Raw genomic sequence first — 27,089 nt, forward strand, 5'->3', positions numbered from 1 at the left:
AGTATAGTCGTTTCAAATTTTCACTATGCATACTTAAGTTGCCGAGATCTATAACAAGCATTTTCTAAATTTTCCTTATAGATTCAGATAAAAAATTTGAGGAAACGTGAGTTTTTTATTCTATTTGTTATTCTCAGTAATAGCAGAATTAAAAAAAGTAGCGATTGCACAGTAAACTAGTCTCTCTAACATCCCTAAAAAATTCAAGTAATTCGGTGCAGCTTGAAAAAATGTTCTACCGTTTTAGAAGAAGTTCGAAGAACTTTTTCCGACGAGTTCGGTCGGAGAACGAGGGTAAATATTTGGCGATAAAGCGAGAAACGCAACACAGATTCCGTCGGATGGACGTCGCGACCGGTTAACTAAAACTTGCCGTTTGCCATCTCGTTTTCTACCTCTGGTTATTTGGCTCCCCTATTCCTCCTCTGTTGCTCTCTGGGGGCTGACGTGCCATCTTGCCTGACGTATCTATGACGCATAATAAATAGACGTAGCTAGAGGTGCAGACTGGGAGACGGGATCGTGCTCGGCCAGCATGCAAAGCATCGGCAAAACCGCAGGAATCTCGTTAGCGTATGCAAATCCAAGGTGGCGGTACTAACTATCCCATCGTGCTGCGGGCAATCCCTACCTAATGTACACTGTATGCCCTGCAGCTTAGAAATCATGCAGTCGAGAAGAATCCTAATGACAGGCTAACGGCGCCGCCTAACTTCACCATCGCCGAAAATCGAACTGTCCGACCTGCTCTGCCCGACCATCGACCAAAATCGGGCCGGCGATCAGGGGATCGATCAGAAGGGACCACCTTTCGGGCTGCTGGAAGCAACGAAATTCTATCGACCCGCGTTTTCCAGCGGAACAACTGCGTTTCGGTGAAATCTGATGCGACGAAATCCGTGAAATTTTGAAAATGCGTACAGATTTTCAACCTCTTATAGCTCTGTGTAATATTGATGTCACGTGTGCTGATTTATCGATGTGTCTTAATGCGACCTCGTGGCTACTTCAACGTAACATCAATTATTTTGTACGTCGGAGCACGTTCACTTTGATTAAACATTCTAAACTCGTCGTCGTTGATTTATGTAGCGTTAATTATTTAAAGCTTGATATTCACAGCAGTTACCAGATACATCGAGATACATTTGAACACGTTTAACGCTAAACGCGATTAATGCATGTTGTTTTGCAACAACGACAAGATTTCATTTTTTCAAACTTCGGACGACTTTTATTGTATGCTTCAATAAAGCTGTTTATCAATAAATTTCTTATAGAAGCGTTTCTATAATTTCGGTAACTGTGAAAGAAAAACTCAGAAGTTAGCCTGGTTCGATTGGTTTGCTAATTCTAGCGTCAAACAATTTGGACTATGAAGCGTTAATATTTCTTTTTATTAATGCTTGTTAATGTTCTATTTTAGTTATTTAATTATTCGTGTACACGGGTTAAAAGATACGCTTTGTTACAGAAGGAGAAACAAAAAGAAGGAGATTTTATATATTTTATACTATATGTATAATACAGGGTGCCCCATAATTATGTTAACAGCTGGAAAAGGATGATTCATGAGATCATTTTAAGTAACTTTTTCCTCAGCGAAAATGCAATCCGCAGCTTCGTTTGCGAGTTATTAGCAAAAAACACTGACCAATGAGAGGCGAGCTCAGCTAGTTCGAAAACAGACCTCATTGGCCAGTGTTTTTCGTCAATAACTCGTAAACAAAGCCGCGGATCGCATTCTCGTAAAGGAAAAAGTTACTTCAAATCACTTCAGGAACCTCACGTTTCCCACTTGTACATTAATTTTGGGACACCCTGCACACCGGATGTAACAAATGCGTACAGGAAAACATAATAGACGAGAGATTTTCTCAAAGACACGCAATTAGCGTCGTTGGGAAAAACAAACAAAAGAAAAAGGGTACAAAAGAAACAATAGAAAAAGCTAGAAGAATAAGAATTAGGTCGCGGAATGGTGAACCGTAGCCGTAACAATAGCTGTTGTTGATCTGTACTAGTTCTGGGTCCCTTTTAACAGCTTCCAATACAACACGGAGCGAATCTATCGCGTTATGGACACGTCGACTGTATTTATGATTTCAGTCACGCCGTTAACCGGAAATATAAACTAACGAAAGAACTCCGGCACTTTTTCCAGGGAGCACATTATCCGCGGAACAGGTTATCAAGTGTTTGTTAGCGACACGAGTACTTCTTCGTGCGGAAGAACGGCCGTATCGATTCACGGCGGCGCGGCGCAGCGTGACGAAAATTCGCCCGAGCCCCGAAACTTTCGCTTCAGCTGCGAGGATCGCGAAGAAAGCCCGCGTAACGATTTTCATCGAAGAGAAAAATGAGCCAGCTCGGTATCTCCCCGGTCGACCGAGCTCGAAGGCGGTCGAGAAAAAGCGAGCGAGCGAGCGAGAGAGAGAGAGAGAGAGCCGGTGGGGCGCAGCGCGAAATAGCGCGCAATCATCGTGCCGTTTAAACCTAATGAAAAATCGCTTACCGCGGCTATAGCAAGTTATTGCGGCCCGATGCAATTGCGGGCGAAGCGTTCAAAGGTTGAATCCATTACCGTTGTTTGCTGCTGTTCTTGTTTCTATCGCCGCGACCCGGCCAACTAAGTGCCTTCTTTCCTTCGGGTCTTCAATTACTCTTGGCAACCGGCGGTTGGGGGTGCAGCGAGGGTGGGTTCTGCGGCCGGAGCGAGCGGAAACGGTATCACCTCCGATAACGACCGCGGGAGAGCGAGAAGCTCGTGCGGCGCTCGAAGAACCATTCCGGGGGAGCCGATTGTATCCGACTTTCCCCGGTCGCAGACGGTCAAACGTAAGCGATCGTTAAGCGATTCCGAAAGAAAATTTCAAGTTCCAAGTGCCGTCGAACTCGCCGTGCCGCGTGGCTAATGGCCGAGAAACTGGCAACTCCGGTAGACGTATAAAATCGGTCCAGGAGTGTTCCGCCGGCACGCGCGCTGGCCCCTCGTTGCTGTCCGGAGAGCTTGCGGGGATTAATGAGAAGGGTGGAACAGAGAATAATTAACTAGCCCCGTAACGAAGGGTTTGATTGACTTTCGTAGCCTTTCGTCGAACCGAGTGTGCCGCTTTGCTCGCCAACCTAGAAGTACTTCCGATGGAACAGGCACGCCGCGCTGTTGCAATTTGATGGAATATAAACGGGCCGCCGCGGCAAGGAACTTCGAAAGAGAATTAATGATGCCTCGAATGCCAGCCCCCGATCCCTGATGTCCGCTGGGCGAACGGTTCGAACCGATCTTTCGATCCTCGGGAGATCCTTCGTTCGCGAGACGCTTCTAGGATTCGCATGGAATTGTTTTAAAGATTGTCAATAGTACGGTTGTGAAAATGGTCCGCTGTTCGACGTTTAATAACGAAATTGTTTTCATAGTTCTTGTTGAGTGTATCAATTTATCGTTGGAATGTGAATTTGAAGTTTCAGGAATTCTACACGGTGTCCCGAAAATGTGCCGCAATCTGGGAGAGGATGACTCCTGAGGCGATTTAAAGCAACTTTTTCCTTTGCGAAAATGCGATCCGCGGCTTCGTTTACGAGTTATTAACGAAAAACGGTGGCCAATGAGAGGCGAGCTCGGCTGGCGCGCGGCGGGCCCGCCCACGAGCGCACGGAGCTCGGTTCCGCTCATTGGCTCGTTCGTCTCGCGCCAACCGATCTCGCGTCTCATTGGTCACCGTTTTTCGTTAATAACTCGTAAACGAAGCCGCGGATTGCATTTTCGCTAAGGAAGAAGTTGCTTCAAATAACCCCAGGAACCTCCCATTTCCGGATTGCGAGACATTTTTGGGACACCCTGTATACATTTGTCCAACCATTGGAGGAATATTTGTTACTTCGATCTGATTTTTATAGTATGTTCAATTTCGCAACTATAGAACCTCCAAAATGAGAAAACAATTCTATGCAACTAGCATATATGTTTTTATAATTTTTCATATTAAATATCTATCAACTTTAGCGAGAGCTTTGAAACAGTTTCAAAAAAGTTGCACTCTGATTTTTTGTGCGTCGCTTCTGAACACGTTAAACTTTACTTTCAAATCGGTTTCATTTGCTCGAATCTGTTCGAAATGATAATATTATCATATAAAATATTGTAACTCCTACAGCGTCAGCAGTGAAAAGATTAATAAGGAACTGTGTATCGAACGCATAAATTATGATTTATTTTATCTCTCTCCTATATTCTTTAGGAAAGTATTGGGGGTTCTAGATCGACGATGAGTCGGTTAAGGAGGTATTAGTTTCGTCCCAAATTCCTCCATCATGGGATCGAACGCTGTACCTGCGTCACCGCAGCGGAGCTTCTACGGTGTCCCATAAGTAAAATTAAATACGGCAGAATTTCATCAGAGAACAATATCCAGGTTTCGCGTTGATATTCAAATTTTTTAATCAAGCATTCATGAACTTGTTGCGCGACGTTTTATCTTCTCACGGGCGTTACGCATGCTCCGACGCCTGCACAATTATTTTCATTTCTTGCCCCGCGTTTGATTTAAGCACGCCTGGTTCGTTTCCAGAAAATATGTCTGCACAAAGGTTAATTACAGAAAGCGCGAGAGTTTCCGCTGTGGAAACTGTGGAATACCTGAAGACGATAGCCGCATTAACGAACTCAGACGGAACAAAGATCGATTCGCAATGCCTCAGTATCACGAAGATAGTTCAGCACAATTAAGCATTCTTACAGTTTCGGAAAAATTCGAATTCCATGCCCGGTGCAATTAGCGATCGAAATGCTTCGAACTTTCGCCGATGGGGAAACCTTTGTGCGCATTGTTCGAAACTACGGTCTTGTGCCGTCGAATGGACGCCGCCCAAAATTTTCAGCTTTATCAACACTTTTAGAATCGCCGATTCTTTGTGCCGTTTGACACCGTGAATCACCGGAACGTCCTTGGAATTTTTCGCTGCGATGAAACGCCACCTTTGAAAAGTCCAGCGATGCATGAATCTTTCTTAAGTGGAACTTCTGTTTGCTTCCTCATATCAATTTTTTACGTAAAATTTCAACTTTGACCTCGTCCTCCAATGATCCATGTACGACTGTCTTATTTGTTAATCCGATCGCGTTCATCCGAGAGTAAATTTACAGTTTTACAGGATCAGATCGTGGAGCCACAGCAAAATATAGACCCGATGTCCTGTGCGTACAGCTATTTTGGTTTTTAGTACTTTAGGCGATCAATGACAATGTGCAATTTATAATTTTATTATATTACGCACTGATCACACATACGCTGATTATGCACCGATTATACACTAATTTTATGGACTTTTATAGACTGATACGCGGATTATACACCGCGCGTCTCATAACTATAAAATCACCCAAAAGTTTTCTGTGTTCATACATTCTAGTTAATATAATAATAAATGCAGTATCCCATATTTGAGATTGCACCAAGAAACTGCATTTTTCTAAAAAGAGATCAATTCTATTTGGCGCAAAAGAAGAAAAACGGAACTATAATTATTCTTGTTTCTTGACTGTAGAGCCAACAGAATAGAACACTTTATTACACAAAAATTCAACGCAAAATATAATAAAATAAAACTGCAACAATAATTTGATAGTGCACGAGTCCAATAAAAAGCATTTAAAGTTTTATTTGCCCAATAATAATTCGGTTTTCGAAAATAATGAAATATTATTTCGACTAAATTTTGTACCAATGTATATTGAAACAAATAAAATAAATATAAGTATAAAAATAAACACAATGAAAAAAGAATCTAAATAAATATAGATATTTTAATATTTCAATATTTCTTCAGATACACGCAAAGAACGTAGAAATGGAACAATTGGATACGGGGATTATTGCATTTGCCTTACACATTTAAAGATACGTCGCTATTGCATTATCCTGATAATACTGTACGGCACGAAATACCAGAATATCTCGAAAAATAAAATAATCTCGAAAAATTTTGAAAAATATCTCAGCAACGAATCGGAACAGCGAAATATCGTCCAACGATATTAACCCTTTGCACTCGAAGCCATTTTAACTGTAAATCCAAACCAATTTTTCTGACTTACAGTATCTCCATTTTGTATGTCAAAGTGCATTCTATGCATATGAAATCGAGTATTGCGGTGACTCGTAACAACAGTTACACTTTTAACAATCTCTTAAAATCTAAACTTTCTTAACACTATGCCGTCCGCAGATCTTAGATATGATTCTTTTGTTTGACATCAGCATAATAGCTTGGAAATTTTAGATTTAAAAAAATTTCGAACATGGCGGTAATATAAATTCCTAAAATTAAGATAAGTCATCCAAGAATTTTCGAACTTAATCCTTAGTTAAATAAGCACAATGCTATAGTTAGTTTGCTGCCTCTCCACACCCAAGAAATATAGTTCAAATGTTATTTCTTTTTTTTAAAATGGCACCAAAGTGGAATCACCGGCATACAACAGATAGTTTCTGCATGGCACCAGCGTGGTGCCACCGGACGGCATAGTGTTAATATACAAAATGATCTTTTTGGAACGTGATACTACTGTGATCAAAAAGTAAGGTGAAATTGTCATTTAAAACTTCCGGGCATTAGGAAGGCAGGTAATTTTTTTTTCCTAGGTTGGTAGAACTGTCTGTAACATTTGCCAAGTGTCTGTTTGTCAAAAGGTTTAATTATCTCCGAGTTACACGTGTTTTTGTAAACAACCAAAAGTGAATTTTTCGATTTTTACAATGGGTGATTTTGTTGAGCAAAGAACTTGCATCAAATTTTGTTTGCGGAACGAATATTCTTGTGCGGACACGTTGAAAGTGTTACGGAAGGCCTTTGGTGATCAAACTATGGCACAAAAAAAAGTTTATAAGTGGTACAACAAGTTCAAAGCGGGCCGAGAACGCGTTGAAGACGAACCGCGCTCTGGACGACCATCAACGTCTACCGACGAGGGCCACGTCCAAAAAAATCGAAGATTTGGTGCTTGAAAATCGTCGACTGACAATGAGAGACCTCGCTGATAGTGTTGGAATATCATTTGGCTCAGTCCAAACCATTTTGAAGGATGTTTTGTGTCTCAAACGCGTCAAGTCTCGATTGGTGCCATGTCATACTGCATTGGTTCTTCGCGACTTTTTTGCCAAAAACTCGACTCATATCGTTCCGCAACCACCGTATTCGCCTGATTTGGCTCCGTGCGACTTCTGGTTATTCAGCAAACTCAAAAAGCCAATGCGGGGACGCCGTTTTGACACGATTGAGGAGATAAAAACCGAATCGAAGAAGGTCTTGAAGGCTATACCGGAAAAAGACTATTCCGACTGTTTCGAGGACTGGAAAAAGTGTCGGAAACAGTGCGTTTTATCGGACTTTAATTACTTTGAAGGGGATGAAATTGATTTGGAAGAATAAACAAAGAATTTACATTTTATAAACAAATTCACCTTACTTTTTGATCACAGTAGTATAACAATTTCAGTGGTGCTTCAGAGTCGCCACTCGAGTGCAAACGAGAACGGACGAGAGATCAGCGATCTAATAATCAGCGAACGAGATTTCGGGTTCGTACGGGAACGAGACGCAACCTCGGTCCCCTAAACTCGAAGAAACGTGTAAACTATTAAGTAATTCGCGAACGGATCGCTCGGCAAGCTCAAAGGCCGATTCGAGGCAGCGGGAGTTTCCATGCGCGTATCTCTCCGGCCCCCTCGCCGTGCTCGCGGAAAAGCACGCGGAGCGAATGGTCTTTATTATATTTCGAGTGGGGAACTCGCGTATCGCGTGGTTTTCGATCGAGCGATGCTACGCAACGCTGGTCCCGAGCAGAGGCGGACGGAACGTAGAGCAAACGAGGCCATTTTCCAGCAAAAATAGTACGCCGCCCGGGGCGAAACGACTTCGTGATGGAAAATACGTTACGAGAGAGAGACAGAGAGAGAGAGAGAGAGAGAAGCGTGCCCGGCTACGCAGCCACGTAGTTCCAGCTCCGACAGCCGAGAGCCGAAAATCGAGAACCGGGAACAGAGAACAGAGCGGACGCGCGCGCTCTCGGAAATCGGAGCCCAGAGACGCTCGGCCGATCGAGTCTCTCGCGCGCAAAATCGTCCACGGGTTTTGCGACCGTGGTCGGGACACGCGGCCAATCTGGCTCGGTAACAGTGTTTTAATTGAAATCTTCGTGGCCATAACTCGAAACCGTCGGCCGGGCCGCTCTGTTGTCCGTTTAATGGAAAAACCATCGAAGTCGGTTACCCGGTCGAAATATGACACACGAGCAACAGATAGGAGGATCCGACGCGGAAACGGCGTCGGGAAAACCGATGAACTCTCGGGGTCACTCTGTCAGCCGGCCGAATTTTACTGTTCCGCGGAGAAATACCGGGCTGCAGGGTGCACGACCGCACGGATATCTGCCGATGGGAACGCCGGCAGGTGTGATGGCGTTTGTTAGGACGCGCACGGGGAACTTAGGCGAAGCACGAAAGTGGTTTAAAGGCACTCGATGTTTGCGCACCGTCGAGATACGTCGAGGGTGGAAACTTCGATGCAGGTTGAACTTCTCTGATGATAGAAAGTCGAGTTCGATATTTTCGGAAGATTTTGATTACAGTTTACGATGCGTTAATGTTGTTTATTAACTTCCTATATTCGATTTTCGTTGTTCTCGTTGGCAAATTCAAGTGCTGGAATTGGTACAGAACTATTATTCGTTGCAATTGCCTTTCTCTTCTAGCGAGTTATTGAAAAAGTTGTGGTCATTGTGTTCCTGTTCGAATTGATCAATTTTGTTAATATCGGGTTTACGGAGCACTAAAAGCAATTGTTTTATATTAGTTCCTAAGAGTAACTTGAAGAAATTTGTTCTGACTTTTAACGAGTATTATTGTAATATATGCTGCAAGTAACACATGTTGAATAAATAATTTCGACGGGTTCTGTAAACCTAGCGTTAATTTGATTAATGCACAGTTCTCCTGGTACTGCTCAAGCAAGATTTAATCCTAGTTTAATCACAGTTCAATCACTGCTCAAGCAAGATTTAAATGTTATTTAACATTATTTATGTTCCATTTAAGAGAGGATTCTTATATTGCAATAATATAAAAGTGCGAATAAAATTCTCTAGGATTTCTCTCAAGTTGCAAGAAAAAACGTCGTTGTTACTAGCATTTTTTCATCTATTGGACAACACGCAATTGTGTCAACCTTTTGCCTGCTCCAGCAAAGGGAGAACAATTTTTTCAATGTAAAATGCAACCTTGCGAGAAACAATATGAAAAATTGAACGAGTTCCACCCTTCGGAAGAGAAGCGACTTTTATCAACCGGGATATTTGACTCTGTATTGTTGAAACAAAACAACATTATGAACAAAAAGTAATATTAATATTGTTGCTACGGTACCTGAACAAACTTATAACGACCCGAATAAGCTCCGTTCGAAATTAATCGGACAATTAGTTTTTGAGTTATCCGCTGGAAAACGCGTTTAAAGTTTTTAATGGAGTTTCGAGATATTTATAGTTGTAGAATCGATCTACAGAGTTCGTCCGCAATTCCTGTACATGTTCTCCTTTTTCGTAAAAAGAAAACCTGTCGGACGGTTTTTCTCGATTTTAAGGGTTGATCGAATGTAATACGTTAGGTTCTTTCAGAAGTTCGTAATATGCTGTTGCACGATAACAATGTTCTCAAATAAGTTTTATCGATTTCTAAGCCTTCGTTTATTAAGCATCGTCATTTGTTTGCTCAGGAGATTATTCTAAATTTATGTTTCATGCACAAGGGTCGGAAAGGAAAATTTTCGGGACAACTAAGTTTGATATTATTTCAGTTAAAAGTGGGAGACACGAGAATCCTTGTTGCTCACCAATTTCTATGCAAATTTATACGTACAATCTGCGCATCGAAATAGGAGACATTGCCCAAATTGTCCATTCTTGTTTACAAGCTGAAGGACAATTTGGGACGAATTTACAGTAATTTCCAACGTTATATATGACATTGCCCAAATTGTCCATTTTTGTTTACAAGCTGAAGGACAATTGGGGCGAATTTACAGTAATTCCCAACGTTAAATATGACATTGCCCAAATTGTCCATTTTTGTTTACAAGCTGAAGAACAATTGGGGCGAATTTACAGTAATTCCCAACGTTAAATATGACATTGCCCAAATTGTCCATTTTTGTTTACAAGCTGAAGAACAATTGGGGCGAATTTACAGTAATTCCCGACGTTATATATGACATTCCCCAAATTGTTCATTTTTGTTTACAAGCTGGAGGACAATTGGGGCGAATTTACAGTAATTCCCAACGTTAAATATGACATTGCCCAAATTGTCCATTTTTGTTTACAAGCTGAAGAACAATTGGGGCGAATTTACAGTAATTCCCGACGTTATATATGACATTCCCCAAATTGTTCATTTTTGTTTACAAGCTGGAGGACAATTGGGGCGAATTTACAGTAATTCCCAACGTTAAATATGACATTGCCCAAATTGTCCATTTTTGTTTACAAGCTGAAGAACAATTGGGGCGAATTTACAGTAATTCCCAACGGTATATATGACATTGCCCAAATTGTCACATTTTTGTTTACTAGCTGAAGGACAATTTGGGGCGAATTTACTGTAATTCCCAACGTTATATATGACATTGCCCAAATTGTCCATTTTTGTTTACAAGCTGACGGACAATTGGGGCGAATTTACTGTAATTCCCAACGTTACATTATTTCATATTTTGTTCAATGCGTTATAGAAAATTCTCAGACTGCAGAGTTAACCTGCAAGACCCCTACCCCCGATTTCCTTGAAAAAAGAAAGAACTACGAACGAATCAGTGACTCGCGCTAACTGAAAAACTAACAAGCCGAGGGATTAGTAACGTACCGCTGCCATTACAGCACGGTCGCACGCAAAACCCCATTGGTATTTGACCGGAGCGGGCACCGCGCGAAAGAAGACGCAAACAATGAAGTTAATGCGCCGCAACGGCAAGTAGTAACTGCAAGGCAAAGGCAATATCCCCGGCAAAGCTTCTTCCGTTCGCAAAAAAAAGAAGAAAAAAAGAAAAATTACCTCGTCAACGTAACGGAGAAGGGCTTAACCAGTCTCGCGGGAGCCTCGCCTGTTAATGGTATGTACCATGCGGCCGAAAAAAAGGAAAGGGCAGAATGGAAAAGCGAGGGGGGGAAGGGATGGGAACACGCGGGGCGGAGAGAAAAGGAAAGAGCGCGGCCGGAGAGAGGGGAGATCGAACGCGCTCGAATTGAAAGCAATCCGCGGGATCTATAACCAGCCGAGCCGAGGACTAAAACCACCGACGGTGAAAAGTACGTGATCAACGCCGTCGGGCCGCGAGAGGTTCCATAATTAAAAGCGCCGCTGGATCGAGGGGGTGGCGATTATCGGGCGGCAAACACCGATTTTCGCGGGATGACGGCACGAACGGAAGGGCGTGGGACTGCGGGGCGCTGTGGGTGGCTCTGGCTGGTTAGAGGGCGAGGGAGGGTTCGCTGGGAACGGGAGAGAACGACGCAGGCATTTTCGCGCGAAAATGGCACGTAGCTTCCCCAGAGGAAAGCGGCCGCGGCTCCGTGATGGAAAACGCGTTACGATGGAGTGGCACGCAAACCCGGAATGGATCGTATGGGGAAGAGTTCCACTGCATTAACCACCGGCAACCTATCACCGCGGAACCATTCGCTCGACAAACAGTCCCCGCCCCTCGCGCCAGCCCCGCGCCTTTTCGCCGAGCCGAGCCACCCACGAGTCTGTCTTCGAAACGGACCGGCTCCGCTCCGCTCGGCTCGGCTCGGCTCGGTCGAGCTTTCATCAGCGGCCAAGGAGCCTCGAGAGCCCGCGGCAAGACGCCGGGGAAAAAAGAGAACACACCTACGGGGCGCGGAGGGGGGGCCACGAGTTTTCCAATTCTTCTCCCACACCCCGGTCGATTCAATTAGGTCTGAAGAGGCGAGTCTGCGCTCGGCTAATTTCGTCGCGAGGATTTCCCGCGTTTAACCTTCGGCTGTGATCGATAAAGTGCAGCGCTCGCTGCTTGGGCAAGGATGTCTTCGTCCATGGTACGTTGGATTTCGCGAAATCCAACGCGTTACCTGGCAGCGTCGCATTTATTGCGTTCGAAAATTTTGTTAATGCATCGAAACGTATAAATTGGTGAGGTGTTTTGTTTTGACAATGTGGAATGTTTTAGTTAGCGAAGGAAGCTTGAGTACGATTCTAACTTTTGTAAAATGGAAATGAGAATTTGCATGAAAATACGCAGCGTTTTCATTAGCGTACACAGTTATGTTTGTTGTAATTATCGTATTAAATGCAGCATCGTGTTCTCTTGTAAGACGTGATAAAAATGTCGTCGAAGAGGAGCTATAAATTCAGTGTAATTTTGCAACAGTGTAGTTTTCTAACACGTGATAAAAATGTCGCCGACAAGAAGCTATAAATAAACAAGAGAACAATGTCAGTGGCAACAGGGTAATTTTCTAGGAGGAAGAGAAAACGCTGCTATTAGACGAAAATCAACGATATAGACTCGTTAGACTTGTTCGAAGTTAAGCAATGCTTTAATATGAATCCAGTTTTTTGTCAGAGTTCGCTTAAAAATCGTTTTGGAAGAGAATGCAGAGCAACGGGCACGGCGTATAATTTTCTATCATTATGTAAAAGATGAGAAACGAAAAGATGACGTCAACAACAGTTTAACAACGTTAATAATTAAGCAATCATTTGTCGTCGGAACACTTTTCGAGAAATAATTCTATTAACAGTGAGGTTAACAGTTTAACCAGCGAGATGCTGTCCGCGAGACAATTTCGTTCGGAAATTTTTAGCCCATTGGTAATTGCGATTTAACTCGATGCGCGTGAAGCGTGTTAGTATCATTTGGATCCTGCTGAAATTTAAACGGATTTTGTTAACCGGCCCGCATATTTCGCGGCAATTTCCGGCAGAAGTAAACCCGCGGTTATAATCATATTTTCGCGATGGAGGCGTATCAATTAATTTCATACCACCGATTTGCGTATATTTCGGCCGAGCTATGGATAAAATTGATTTCGATCTAGCACTCGAACTTGTTCGCTAAATATTAATGTATAGATTAACATGACACGCCGCGGTTCGACGAGTTATCGCTTAACATTTCTTTCTCTTCGTTGCTCGGGACTCGAATTTCAAATTGCCAAAATGTGATGTTATTGGCCGAGCTGCCATTCGCACGTAATCATAATATTTTGCATTCATTCCTTGCTTTGATACAGTTAAATGAAAATTAGTAAAAAACCAAATCGCAAAGTAATCGCCAGATTGCGAACTTGAATGCGAAATAAAAATTCTATCGACTGTACGAAAATATATAAATTACTTGAATACAAAGACGCAAAAATGATAGAAAAAATATACTTGCAACAATGACATGAAGTCGCTAATAACCATATCAGCTGATACGAGGATGAACCAAAAGAAAAAAAAGAAAAAAAAGGAGTTAAGCAAAGATGTCCATCTTCGGTTAACAGAAATAGCATAACAAAATTCTCAAATTGTTCCAATGTCACTCTGTGCTTCATTTATCCGGTTTCCCGTAAATGCGCAAAATCCGCAGTCTATTAATTACGGTAAAAAAAAACCACCTGGACCTTAATACGCTCGAAGAAAGTTCACCCTTCTCAATATACAGGGTGTCCCAGGTTTTAACGTTCAAACTTTGTCAGTATATTCTATGGCACAAAGTAAGAAAAAAATGTTATGTAAACATAGGTCGTATAGAGCTTTATTAAGAAGTTATAACAAAAATTCAGACTCAACTAAAAAAAAAATAAAAAATAAAAAAAAGCTTCGATCGATGTCAATCATGTATTGTCAACAACGGTTATTAATACATTTCGAAATGTATTAATAAACACAGCTTACATAAACACACGGCGTGTGCTGATCTATTCAAGCCAATGCTCGCAGTAACAGCAAGTTGATTACTATTCCTATTCTGAATTTTTGTTATAACTTCTTAATAAAGCTCTATATGACCTATGTTTACATAACATTTTTTTCTTACTTTGTGCCATAGAATACACTAACAAAGTATGAACATTAAAACCTGGGACACCCTGTATATTCGAATTGTAACGCGGCAATATAAAAGACAAGAATGTCCAACATTTCCCCATAACTCAATTATCAGACAGCGACGATAATTATTGAAATTACGATGACACGTAGTTAATCGCTATTAAACCCGCGGCCGAATCGCCGCTGCAACGTACATTCTTAAACGCATATAACCGGATTACATTTCTCCCGGAGCCGTTGACCACGGATCCTCGATACGTCGAATGGACGAAATCCGTCACACGAAACCGGCCGAATCTTCGTCGACGGCAGGGTCCAGCGGTGTGGAAGACGGCGTGTCAGACGTAATTGAAACCGTCGTTCGCGGCCAGATGTCATTAAACGTCGCGACGAAGTGTCTTAAACGTTTCATACCACGGCGGGTTCGTTAACCGCTGCCGCGAGTTACTGCCCCCGCCGGAACGAGACGGGCAGAGTCTTCCTTAAAATCGTTTAAACGGTATAATGGATATTACGCGAGGCAGAACGGTGGCCCGGGTCTTCGCCGGCGAGAAAAAGGAACGATTATTATGTAGCCGGGGAATTGAATTAGACGGGCAATCTCCAAGCAGTTCTGTAACAACGCGCGCTGCTGCGACGACGATTTAACGAGGCGATCCCATTTCGCGCCGTTTACGAACGGAACGAGTGTGTTCACGTTGGCCATTGCCGGGGCCATTTTTCCGCATCTCGTCACGAAATCGCAACGCATTCAACGGTTCAGCAATGGCCGGACGCGGCTGGAATCGCTGCACGCCGCGATGGAAAGCCGTTCATTCTTCCGAAAGTTTCGCGGTTTAAACAAATTTTCTGGATACAGCAATCGACGAACCTTTCACGTTCGAAGGTGCAAGATATTAGCCGCTTTAGGGAATTCTGCGGCTATAAGGAGAAACGTCGCAAGTCGCAATTGCGACAAATTTAAGTCGACGCATTCGTTTAGGATTTAAGTATTTATCAGAGAGAACATCGTGGAAACAAATTCTATACAGGGTGTACACGTTAAGTTTTGTCCCCATTGTGTAGACCGGTGCTCGGAACGCTCGGGCAAGCAACACGAGGCTCCGCCTCCCGACTATCGCCCCAGCGTCACGCTCTTCTCATTGGCTCCATTGGCTTGCGGATGGAAGCAACGCGGGGAGCGAGACGCTGCGGCGGTAGTCAGGAGGTGGAGCCTTATGTTGCGTGCCCAAGAATTCCGAGCACTGATTTAGACATTTTCGGCAGCGCGATTCAAAAATGTTTCAGACACAATTTTATCAGTATTCAGTTGGCTGCATGTTCGCATGTTCATAAATCTCAAACTATGCTTTTCAAGTAAAACAGAAGTGAAAGTCTAATAAAATAATAATAATGATAATGATAAAATAAAATAATAATGATGACGATAATAATAAAATAAAATAATAATGATGACGATAATAATAAAATAAAATAATAATGATGACGATAATAATAAAATAAAATAATAATGATGACGATAATAATAAAATAAAATAATAATAAAATAATGAATCCGTGCTTAAAAGTATCTTGCAATAAAATAGGGAGACCGAAAAAATTACCGATAAATACCGGTAAATATACCAATTTTTACTAGCCTTGCGATTGTATTTTCGAAATCCTCGTAAAAGCATCATGCCTATAGTTTTCAGTACAGTTGCCTATAGTTCTCGCGGTAGAAATTGATATATTTGCCGGTATTAATCGGTCTCCGATTTTAGTATAATTTTCGGGCTACTTTAAAGCGCAGATTTATCATTTCATTATCATTTCTGCGTTTCGGTAGCAATTCCTGTGCCAGCCGACCACGCGATGGTCGCCGCCCGGGCACGCCAAAGCCTAAACAAACGAAGACTCACCGCCCAGCCGCAATTCCGCAATTCCTTGGGCCATCTCGTACTCGTTCCTCACGAAGCACTGGTACATGCCGCGATCCTCCCGTGCAACCGACATCACGGAAATACGCTCCCTGGCAACCGCCCTCACGCGGGCGCCCGTTCTCAATGGCTGACCGTCCTTCAGCCAGTAGAGCGCCGCCTGCGGAAATCCACTTGCGCTGCACGTCTGAAAAGCAGTTTAGAGAAAAGGGACTGATGAGAACCGACCAAGTTTCCGGCGTGCCTCTTCCCCCTTCCCCGAAGCGGAACACCCTCGAATCTCCCGTTCCCTTCAAAAATAAGATTGCTCCGCGTCGAATGATCCCGCCGTGCCCGTCCCGCGTCGAGCTACCCCCGGCCTGGCCGGACAAGAGCAAGACCTCGAGCGGTCCCAGGGTCGTCCCCGAGTTTCCCTGTTCTCCTAAAAATCGGATTATCCCGGCGCCGGGTCGCTCGGCAACGAACAAAAAAATTCACCGGCAAGTTGCCACGATCCACGACGCTCTCGTCTCCGCCGTAATTATTCACGAATTCCCAAGGATTGCTAATCGTTCACTCGAGATATCTTGCTCCGCGAAGACCGCCGCGACGTCTCTGTCGTGTTCTAGTCTTGAATGGAATCGATTTTGCCGATGTCGATCACTCTTAACCCTTCTACGATGTTTCGAGAACGTGTCACGCGTTCTACGAATTTGAATTGTGGGAAATCGCGTGACACGACAATGTTGACGCGAATAACGGTGAAGTTGTGCATCGAAACGTTTCGCTGCATGTACAGTGGGTACGAAAAGTATTCGGAGAATTTCTGAAACGATAAAAATTTGTTTAAACTGGTCTAAATGTGCTGAATCTTTTTAAAATACTTTTTATTAACTTTTGATATTACTTAGTATGACAAAAAAGGTAAAAAAGATCTCACGTTTTTTCGACTTTCTCGTCTGAGCTTGTAACGAGAATTTAGAGATTTCGATATCTTCCGTATTTTAAAATTTTTTTATTGACTCAGATAAACAAGTTGAGAAAACGGTATTTTTCTGTCATTAAAAACAAGTGTTTTAGTCTAGTTTTGAAAAGGTTATATTTTTTTAAAAGGGATGTAAGTACATTTTTCACTCACTGTACACAAATTCAACGAAACGAATAATATAACAATTTAATTGAACGAATCCGGAAAGACACTTTTGTAGTGTCGATCGTTAATATCATTGACGAAATCGGAAATATAATTAGCGTCGTATAATAAGAATTATTATTATATCTTTTCGTTCAATAAGAATTATTATCATACAAAGAATTATGAGAATTATTATTATACGAAGAATCGTAAGAATTATTATTATACGAAGTGTCATAAGAATTATTATTAAACAAAAAATTATGAGAATTATTATTATACGAAGAATCGTAAGAATTATTATTACACGAAGTGTCATAAGAATTATTATTAAACAAAGAATTATGAGAATTATTATTAAACAAAGAATTATGAGAATTATTATTATACAAAGAATTATAAGAATTATTATTATACGAAGAATCGTAAGAATTATTATTACACGAAAAATTATAAGAATTATTAATATGCGAAAAATTATACGAACTATTATTATACGAGGAAATATATACGATAAACGACGATAAGAATTATACAATAAAAAGCTCGTATCACAGTACATTTTCCTCGTAATGACGTCAACGCGACTACTAGCATTAGTTTTTCCGAACACCGTAGGAGGATTAATGGAACCGAGATCGAAATGAAAGGAACGCGTGCCGAGGGCGCGTGTTTGTTATTCGTAGCCGGCACCGTTTGCCGCGGGTTTTCGCCGCACAACAAAGATAATGGCGATAACAGGGCATACAGTTACAATGCAGAGTATATGGGGTATAACGGCGCGCGAGCTCGGTAACTGACGCAAAGGTAAAACGGCCGAGACAAATGGCCCGGGGCCGGCATTAATTGCTGTTATAAAACCGGAGCCTATCAATCGCGGGCAACCATGAGAATCGTCAATTACCAAATGAGCGGCCTTGCCGAGATCGACGGTCTGGATCGACGGTTGAACGTGCACGCTCAATGGCGCGGACACCGTTAACCTCACTTCCATGGATTCGCTGCCCTCCGAATTACTGGCGGTGCACATGTACGAGCCGGTATCGTTCTCCTGAACACCTTGTATGATCAACGAACCGTCTCGCACCACGTAGTGTCCTGCCGCATCCTCGATCGGCTCCTCCCTCTGGTTCCGGTTGTAGTACCACCTACGACGAACAAGCGGAACAACAAAAATTCGCAATCGAAACGAAGGGAACAAGCAAGCCCTTCGCGTTTACCCCGATCCCCCGACGCCGATATTCTATTGGGTTGGCAACTAAGTAATTGCCGATTTCAGTTATAGAAGTCTCTCACTCCCATTTTTATGATATCCGTAAATGTTATATTATAAAATTATTATTATTATTATGTTATTTTTTATTATAATTATAATAATATAATATAATATATATAAATATAATAAATATAATAAATATAAATATAATATAATAATAATATAATAATATAATATAATATTATAATAATTTTATTTATTAATGTTAGCAACACTGGACAAATTGAATGCAGCGGTCAAGGAAAAGCGACCAGAATTGGTCAATCGTAAAGGTGTCATTTTCCAGCAGGACAATGCTAGGCCGCGCACGTCTTTGTCCACTCGGCAAAAATTGATGGATATTGGTTGGGAATTGATGTTACACCCGCCATATAGTCCTGATCTCGCGCCATCGGATTACCACTTATTTCGATCCCTGGACAACTCCCTTCGTGGTAAAACTTTTAACGACGATGACGCTGTAAAATCTCACTTAACTCAGTTTTTGGCCGAAAAGGATCAGACTTTCTACGAGCGTGGAATTTTCAAGTTGTCAGAGAGACGGCAAAAGGTCATCGAACAAGATGGAAAATACATTACAGATTAAACTTCGTTCCAAGTAAAAAAGAATTTTTTATTTCATTGAACAAATCGGCAATTAGTTAGTTGCCAACCCAATATTTTCAGAACTGGTTTAGCGCTCGGCGCCACGGTCCGAAGGAAAATAGAAATTCCGACGATACATCGCGTTACGTCCAATAAAGCTAATTCCCGACGGAATTCGTATTAATCGGGGCCGCTAAGAATTTAAGTGCTTCTATTTTCTGAGTTTTAAAGGCCGCGACGCCGACGAATCAATACATTCTTCGCTCTTTGAGCGCCGGGATGCCGCAGATTATTTGCAAACACGGTAATTAACGTTGCAGCAACCGACTCGTCCAAATATGCCGGCCGTTGTAATTGTTGTTCTAGACAGGAATTGTTCGTGTACTATCGCGGGCGCGACGCGAACGTATCGTGAACAACCAATTTGTTCGCAATACAATACATCGAGTACAATTTCGTGGATCTATGGATGTATGTATGTCCAATTTAGAATTTAACGCTATGTACCTATCGACATTTTGTGTATACTTGTTTTATGTGTACGTTTATAGTGTATGCAGTAATGAGATTATATTCTTCTCCGGTTGATTACGAGCAATAGACAGTTAAATATTTAATTTAATTCGATTCGTTTCAATTGTTTACACATACCGTGGAACGTTTATTATTATTCACAACATTATAACGTTGCTTAAACATTTATTTATTATTTTATGTATACGTATATGGTATGTGTACGCTTTGTGTTCTTTTCAAATAAACTAGAAATGAAATTATATTCTTTTGCAGTTGATCAGAAGTAATAGACAGTTAAATATTTAATTTCATTTGATTCGTTTCATTTATTTAGATATACGGGGAAACATCTATTTTTACAATAAAGAACAAAACATTGACTATAAGGGCAAAAATATTGCCCATTTAGGATGAAAAAGGAAGCCAAAATGATGAATTCGAATGAATTTCAAGATGAAGATTTCTAATTCAGATTAATTTGATTTAATAAAGATCTGACTTTGAATTACCTTTAACAGCACGATTAACAAATTTTCAAGCATCACAGTTAACATTATATTTATCGAATAAGAAACAATCCATTTTCTTATTCAAAACTAGTCCCAATGAAAGAATACAACAATTTGTCAAAAAGCAATTAATCATCCCACAATAACCGGCTGTCTCTACTATCTTAACACACCGAGCAAGTTCTGTCCTAAAACGAACACAGTAATGTCTCCCTAACTGGCGCTCAGATTGTGCAGAAAACTGGACAATTTGCGAAGAGTAAATACGATTATTCGAGCCTTGCGTCTCGTTCTTATAATCGTTGACAATTCCTAACTATAAAAACAAACCGGAAGGCTCGAACAATCGTATCTGCTCTTCCCAAATTGTCCATTTTTGTGGACAATCCGAACGTCGATTAGAGAGACATTACTGTATCCCTAAAAACGCGAAATTTCCATAGCGTTCTGCACTTTTTTTTTCTGCATTGCATTCAAGTGAATATTCCGTCCATGCAGCTAATAATGTACGGGGAACGTCGGCTGGCCAACGAAGCGGTACGATTTCTGTAACAATAAAGTAACGGTGAGAATAAAAGAAGCACAGAACGCGCCCGATGCCGAACAGACTGCCGTAGCATAATAGCTCCCGAAAGAACAGTTAGGCCGGATGCTGTTCTTTCGGCAGTGTCTGACGAGGCACGGGGATATACCACTGTCAGCCGAAACGTACGGCTGCGCCCGTTATACTGGCTGGTAGCGTCCGATAAATTGCGCGGCCGCATCACTGCGCTTCTCGTGATACACGGAGTTGCATTATGTCCGATCAGTGCTCAAGATTCACCACTGACTGGGCGAAAACGCTCGCATACCGCTGGCGTCGGACACAGGGCGATATTGCTGCTTTGCTATCCGAGCAAGCCTTTCCATTCCAGCAGTGTATCTCTCTAGTGCACTCGGCAACCACAAAATAACAACTGTTTCATTGGGAAGACTGAATACACAGCACGGCCGTGAATTGTGCTACGCTACCCATACGTTCCGTCCTCTCTCCTGCTCATCTACCCATTTCCTCTCTCTCCCTCTCTCTCTCTCTCTCTTTCTCTCTGTCTCTCTTTCTCTCGGTCTCTCTTTCTCTCGGTCTCTCTTTCTCTCTCTTTCTGTTTCAATCCGTATCTCTGTATTCCTCTCTGTCTAGGCATCCCCACCGAGGGCCCACGGCAACCCATCTTTTTTCCCGTTCAGAACTGCACAGTACGCGTGCATGGAACGCTGGATGTACTGGCACGCTTTCAAAACACTCCCGGTTGAACAAGCAGCCGGATAAACCGCGGCTGTGGCGTGCACGGGTTACAGACGAAAATCGTTAATACCCGGCGGATCTTTAAATAAGAAGCGAGCGAGCAAGCCGGCGGCGCGACCGGATCGAGTCCGTTCGCCGGAAATTATTCGCTCGCCCCTGGCCTCGCCTCGCACCCTTCCCCCCTCCCCCCCTCTGGGCCCTCGCCGTGCCCTCCCCGCCGTCTCGAACAGGATCGATATGCCGGTTTTCAAACGGGGAAACTCGCGTTTCGTCACCGAAACGCTTTCGGTCTCCCGTATTTAAAGCGTCTCGATAAACGGGATAATCGAATCGATCTCTCACGGGCACGCGCGACCTTTGACCTCGTCGCGCCGCGGCCCGAAGCGCCGCCGCGCGGCCTGCAGATATTCAGCCAATTCGGTTCCCTGATTTCTGGCCGGCGTGCACGGTCCCGGATCGGTCAATTAATATTTATAGGACGGAAAGAAGTGACATTTCCGCGGTTCCGATACCGTCGTTCATCATTCACCGTCGTGTGTGTACCATTATTTATTTATTTATTTATTTATTTATTTATTGATATATTCTTCTGCGGGAACGTTGCGTTAATGTGCGAGGAATTAATCGAATTTTACCGCATGCCGAACGCCGCTCGCTAAATAGAAGAGATATCGTTAATCGTTTAGCCGTTTCCGACGAGTATACTCGGCGCGAAGAATTGACAATATTTTGTGTCACGATACGGTATACTGGCCGTGCGAATATAGCAGTTAGAATTTAATGTTCAACACGTTCGCGGACAGTATACATTTTTATGAGCCGCTTTAAATAGACGGGTGATTTGTTCTCACGCCGTTCCAGTAGCGTGCGTGATAATTGAAAAGAATCGACGCTACGTAGAATTGAATGCACGATAATGTAGTCTATAAATTTGAATGTTGTAGCATCCGCGTCATTTTGCATCACAATCGAAATTAATGATATCCAAACGAATGCTATTCACGTCCGCGTGCGGTAAATAAATTGTTCGTATATTTCAAGACGTTACGAATATTCTACGTCGGCTGTTGTCGACGAGCATACTCGTCGCGAAGAATTGGCAATATTTTGCGTTAGGACGAGTATACTCGTCGCTCGTAAAAATTTGCTGGTTCGATTCGCAATTTTAGTGGAGATGTTTCGTATATTTTTCGAGGCCAGGATCAAACGAAACGAACACATTAAAAATACAAATAATTATTGTGAGAAATGAGTGTATACTGTCTGCGTTGAGTAGTATACTCTTCGTCGTTTACTTTTCTTGACACACTTCAGGTGCACGGGTTTTCTTTAAAACCTTTTCTTTCTTGACCTATTTAGGTTGCAACAGCTAACTGGTTCAAAAGATCAAGGTGACGATTACCAGAAAGGAAAAGGTCACTAGTTGCACGTAAAAAAGTGTCACTTTTGGCTTTTTCGAAAAGTCATTTCTATTAGCATGTACCTTGATCGTAATTTCGCATAATAGATGCGAAGTTCTTAAATTTAGTTCTTAAATTATTTACAATGTTATTCTCAATCTTGCCCCCCCCTCCCCCGCCAAGACAATTTTTGAAGGTTGGAGTTGTTGTTAGAGAACAGAAATATTTGCGGTTTCATTTATATTCGTGGTCATCAAGCCACCATAAGTGGAGTTAGAGTGGTTCAAATTAGGCAACTCAGCTCGAACGAATAATAAACTATAAAATAAAATAGCGAAAAATAATAATGAATTTGTGGATATTTATGCAAAATAAAATATTTCTATGTTCACTGTAATAAACAGAAGTTAGAAAAAAATATATTTCTTCATTTAACAATGGCAATATATCGAAGACAATATAACAATATTCTGAAATTCTTTCAAACACCCTCCAGATTCGTATTTCGTGTCGCGTCAGCTATAAACCCCAGTCCAATAATAACAATGTCATAATAACGTCTTCTCAGCCCAATTACAGCCGTCTTCAACATCTCCGCGCACTTCCTAGCGCATCAGCAGCCAATTTCCATAATTCACTTGGTGACTAAGCTCCGGATAAAACGAAGTTCTTGTCACACTTTTATCGATTTCGGTCACGTATCCGATCGATGCAACCGTCGAATCCTATTTCCTTTTGACCGGCGCGGACAATGTACAATCGACGAGGGGGATGAAAGAGCGCGGCAGCGGATCTCCTCTCGGCGTCGGTCGCCCGGCGCCTTCAGTCCGAGGGTTCAAGATGAACGTGACCGCGCAAAGTCGAGGATCCAGGCTTTTTTCGAGAAACGCGTGGGGTGGAACGCTCTCGGAGATCTAGGCCGTGGTAGGAGGTCTCCGCGAGATCAGGCCCGGCAGGTCTCCAGCGTCGAATACTTCCTGGCCTGCAATCTCGAGGCTAAGGCGAGGTCCCGCGAGACCCGCGGCACTAGCCGCTTCGCTAACTTCCTTCAAAATCATCCCCGTGCTCCCCGCGCCTAGATTTCCGCGATCCGTGCCCTGCAGCCGATGGTTGATCCCCCGAACCGGCAATTTCGGAGAACGTCTTTTCATGTACGCACAATGAGATCGAACAACCTTTTCACGCGATTATCAACGCCGCTTTCGTATGATAGCGTTCAGGGTAGTATGGAGATGTATAAAATGCATTTTTTAAATTGTCGTCAGAGCCTCGGTTAAAAAAGTAGCAAAAATATTGTTTTTTTATTTTTTTTTGGTCAATTTTGTCTTTCGAATAATAGCGTCGACAATAGTGCGGAGTTGTACAAAATGCATTGTTTAGATTGTTGTCAGAGCCTCGGTTAAAAAAGTAGGAAAAATATAATTTTTTAATTTTTTTGACAATCACCCTTTCGAATGATAGCGTTGACGATAGTGCGGAGATGTACGAAATGCATTTTTTAAATTGTCGTCAGGTGCTCGGTTAAAAAAGTAGCAAAATATTGTTTTTTTATTTTTTTGTCAATTTTGTCTTTCGAATAATAGCGTCGACAATAGTGCGGAGTTGTACAAAATGCATTTTTTAAATTGTTGTCAGAGCCTCGGTTAAAAAAGTAGGAAAAATATAATTTTTTAATTTTTTTGCCAATCACCCTTTCGAATGATAGCGTCGACGATAGTGCGGAGTTGTACAAAATGCAATCTTTAAATTCTCATCAGAGCCTCGGTTAAGAAAGTAGCAAAAATATTGTTTTTTTATTTTTTTGTCAATTTTGTCTTTCGAATAATAGCGTCGACAATAGTGAGGGGTTGTACAAAATGTATTTTTTAAATTCTCATCAGAGGCTCGGTTAAAAAAGTAGGAAAAATATAGTTTTTTAATTTTTTTGCCAATCACCCTTTCGAATGATAGCGTCGACAATAGTACGGAGTTGTACAAAATGCAGTTTTTAAATTCTCTTCAGAGCCTCGGTTAAAAAAGTAGCAAAAATATTATTTTTTTATTTTTTTGTCAATCACCTTTTCGGATGATAGCGTTGACGATAGTGTGGAGATCTACAAAATGCATTTTTAAAATTAAACATCGACAAAGTTCTAGTGTTTAGGCTAATCCAGTCCGACCATAAGTACTTTCGGCTTGTGTTCGCGAAGTCTGAATGTTTGACTGTTTGCGCAAAGATAATATACGTTGTGGGCGTGAGTATGAAATGATTCGAACGATTTACGAACTTTCTTTTAGCACATAATAGTATAAGCCGTTTACTCTGGAGTTTAATTCTTTTATTTCGTTTATTTCTCCATAAAAAAATTTAATACACACTCGACAACAAAATTAAAGCGTCGGTAACTTTCGCCCGAAAAATCGTCAATATTTGAGCAGCCGTAACTCCGTTAAAAGCTAGCATAAAACTATGACTCTTTTTTTAAATTAAAGCTTGAAATCTCTACTTTACGACACCGTATTCTAATTTTTATAATTATGCACCCCCATGATTGCGGTACCATAAATCCGAGGGCACGTTCGTGATATCGAAAAAGTGCAAAAGTGCAAAAGTGCCCTCTATGGATTTCGAAGCATTTTTTCCAGCATGCCGTTCACTATATCATAAAATTCGATCTTTTCCCTTTAATTCGAAGACCGAATCAAGTCTCTACGCTTTAATTTTGTCATTAACCCAATAAATACGAAGCTGATTACGTTCGAAAACAAACAAACGAAACAGCAATTTATCCTATCTTTGAAAAAACATTACCTCGAACTCTAAAATAATAATTAAACTTATTACCGAATATCGGATAAAACGACGTATTATTTTGTTCCCCAGAATGATCATTCGCTCCACTATGGGACGCGTTGTTGTTGTCCGACGTCTTCGACCGATTCCAATGTACGATGTCCGCATAACAGATAGCGTCATCCGGTAACTGCAACTGTTGCGTCTATTTCTCGCGTGTATTGGATTCACTGCAATGGACGTGCGACATTGAGCTGAGCGGCTGGTGCCGCGCGCGCTTTGATGATTAGTATTTGACTGATTTCTTCTGTTCTCTAGTTGACGGAGAAGAAAGCGCGGCCCTTCCGTAGGCTGCGGCAAGGTGCGGGAGAAGCGGGTCGACGAGAGCGAAGAGTCGTAGGACGCGCACCAGGAATCGGCGAGTGGAAAAGGGCGCAGGGGGATCGACGGCGAGGAGTATACCTATAGATAATCGAATTTACGGAGGGAAATTGGTGAGGGAAGGAGATGGGATAGGGCCGGGCGTGAGGAAGCCTAGAGATGGAAGCTCTGCCACGTTGGCAAACCCTCAGACTCTCCCTTTCCTGTCCTCTCATCCTTACCACTATCTCTCCCACTCTCTCCCACTCTCTCTCTTCTCTATCTTCTCTCTCTTCTCTATCTATCTATTTCGCTCTCTTTCTTTCTCTATCTATCTCCGTTAAACTTATCCTCTGGCCGAATCTTTCTCTGTCGTGCGCGACTGCACCCACCCTTTGCTCGACTCCGTCAACTCGGCGAAGCCACGGAAGAGGCAGAGGAAGCGACGAGAGACTGTGCTGGAGGGACTGAGAGGAAGACAGAGAGAGCGAGAGAGAGCGAGAGAGAGAGAGAGAGACAGAGAGGAGAGAGCGGCGTTGGCGAGAGGGCGACGACGAGCAGAGCCACGGAATACTCAGTGACGTCGACGTACACGTAAATGCGGAATATTTGATGGGCTGTCAGAAGCAGTCTCTGTAATCAGCGGTCGGTTTGTTTGCGCTACCCATACACTCCCCGCCGTCTACACAGCTACCAGCCGCCTTCGTTCGTCCCCGCTGGGTAGCATCGCGGATGCACAAACGAATCCACGCGTCCGTTAAGAGACCAGCTCGCGTGTCCTTGATTTTTCCGTAATCGATCCGCAGCGTCGCACACTGGGCCACGGACACCCGAACCGCGAAACGAAGTCCGTTTTTACATTTTTTTTTCTTTTTTGAGAAGCATCGCCGCATTTCGAAAAGTTTGCGTCGATATTTCATCGAACGTTTTAGCTATGAATCGGTATGATTCTTTTTGGCATTTCTTTATTCGTAAAGGAGATATTATGACACGATGTGGTAATTGATAAAGCATCGTCAAATTACTCGTTGGGTTAAATAATATATGAATTATGATAGAATATATTGTTATAATATATAGAGTATGATATTTTGTTATATTGTTATACAATGTGATATATTGTTTTAGTTTATTCTCTTTAAATAACAGATTTATCGTTATCATGTGTAAAATGTAACATATTGTTATGTCGTAATAACATTAATTAAAACGTTTGTTATCTGTCGCCACCCGAAATTTCGTATATT

The 27,089-nt window shown here is 42.2% G+C and overlaps 1 protein-coding gene across 2 annotated transcripts in view; it reads right to left on the reverse strand.

The window, feature by feature from the left end:
• The window catches only part of LOC117229429 (cell adhesion molecule Dscam2), a 353,961-nt gene that overhangs the window by 125,004 nt on the left and 201,868 nt on the right, over positions 1 to 27,089 (reverse strand). For both annotated transcript variants that reach the window (XM_033485864.2, XM_033485865.2), the window contains exons 6-7: positions 18,046 to 18,289; positions 16,010 to 16,214 (exon numbers count right to left, since the gene is read on the reverse strand). In XM_033485864.2, the coding sequence (XP_033341755.2) occupies positions 16,010 to 16,214; positions 18,046 to 18,289 (449 nt within the window). The remainder of the gene's footprint in view (positions 1 to 16,009; positions 16,215 to 18,045; positions 18,290 to 27,089) is intronic.

This window comes from Megalopta genalis, chromosome 3, assembly GCF_051020955.1.
Source record: "Megalopta genalis isolate 19385.01 chromosome 3, iyMegGena1_principal, whole genome shotgun sequence".
Taxonomy (NCBI): Eukaryota; Metazoa; Arthropoda; class Insecta; order Hymenoptera; family Halictidae; genus Megalopta; species Megalopta genalis.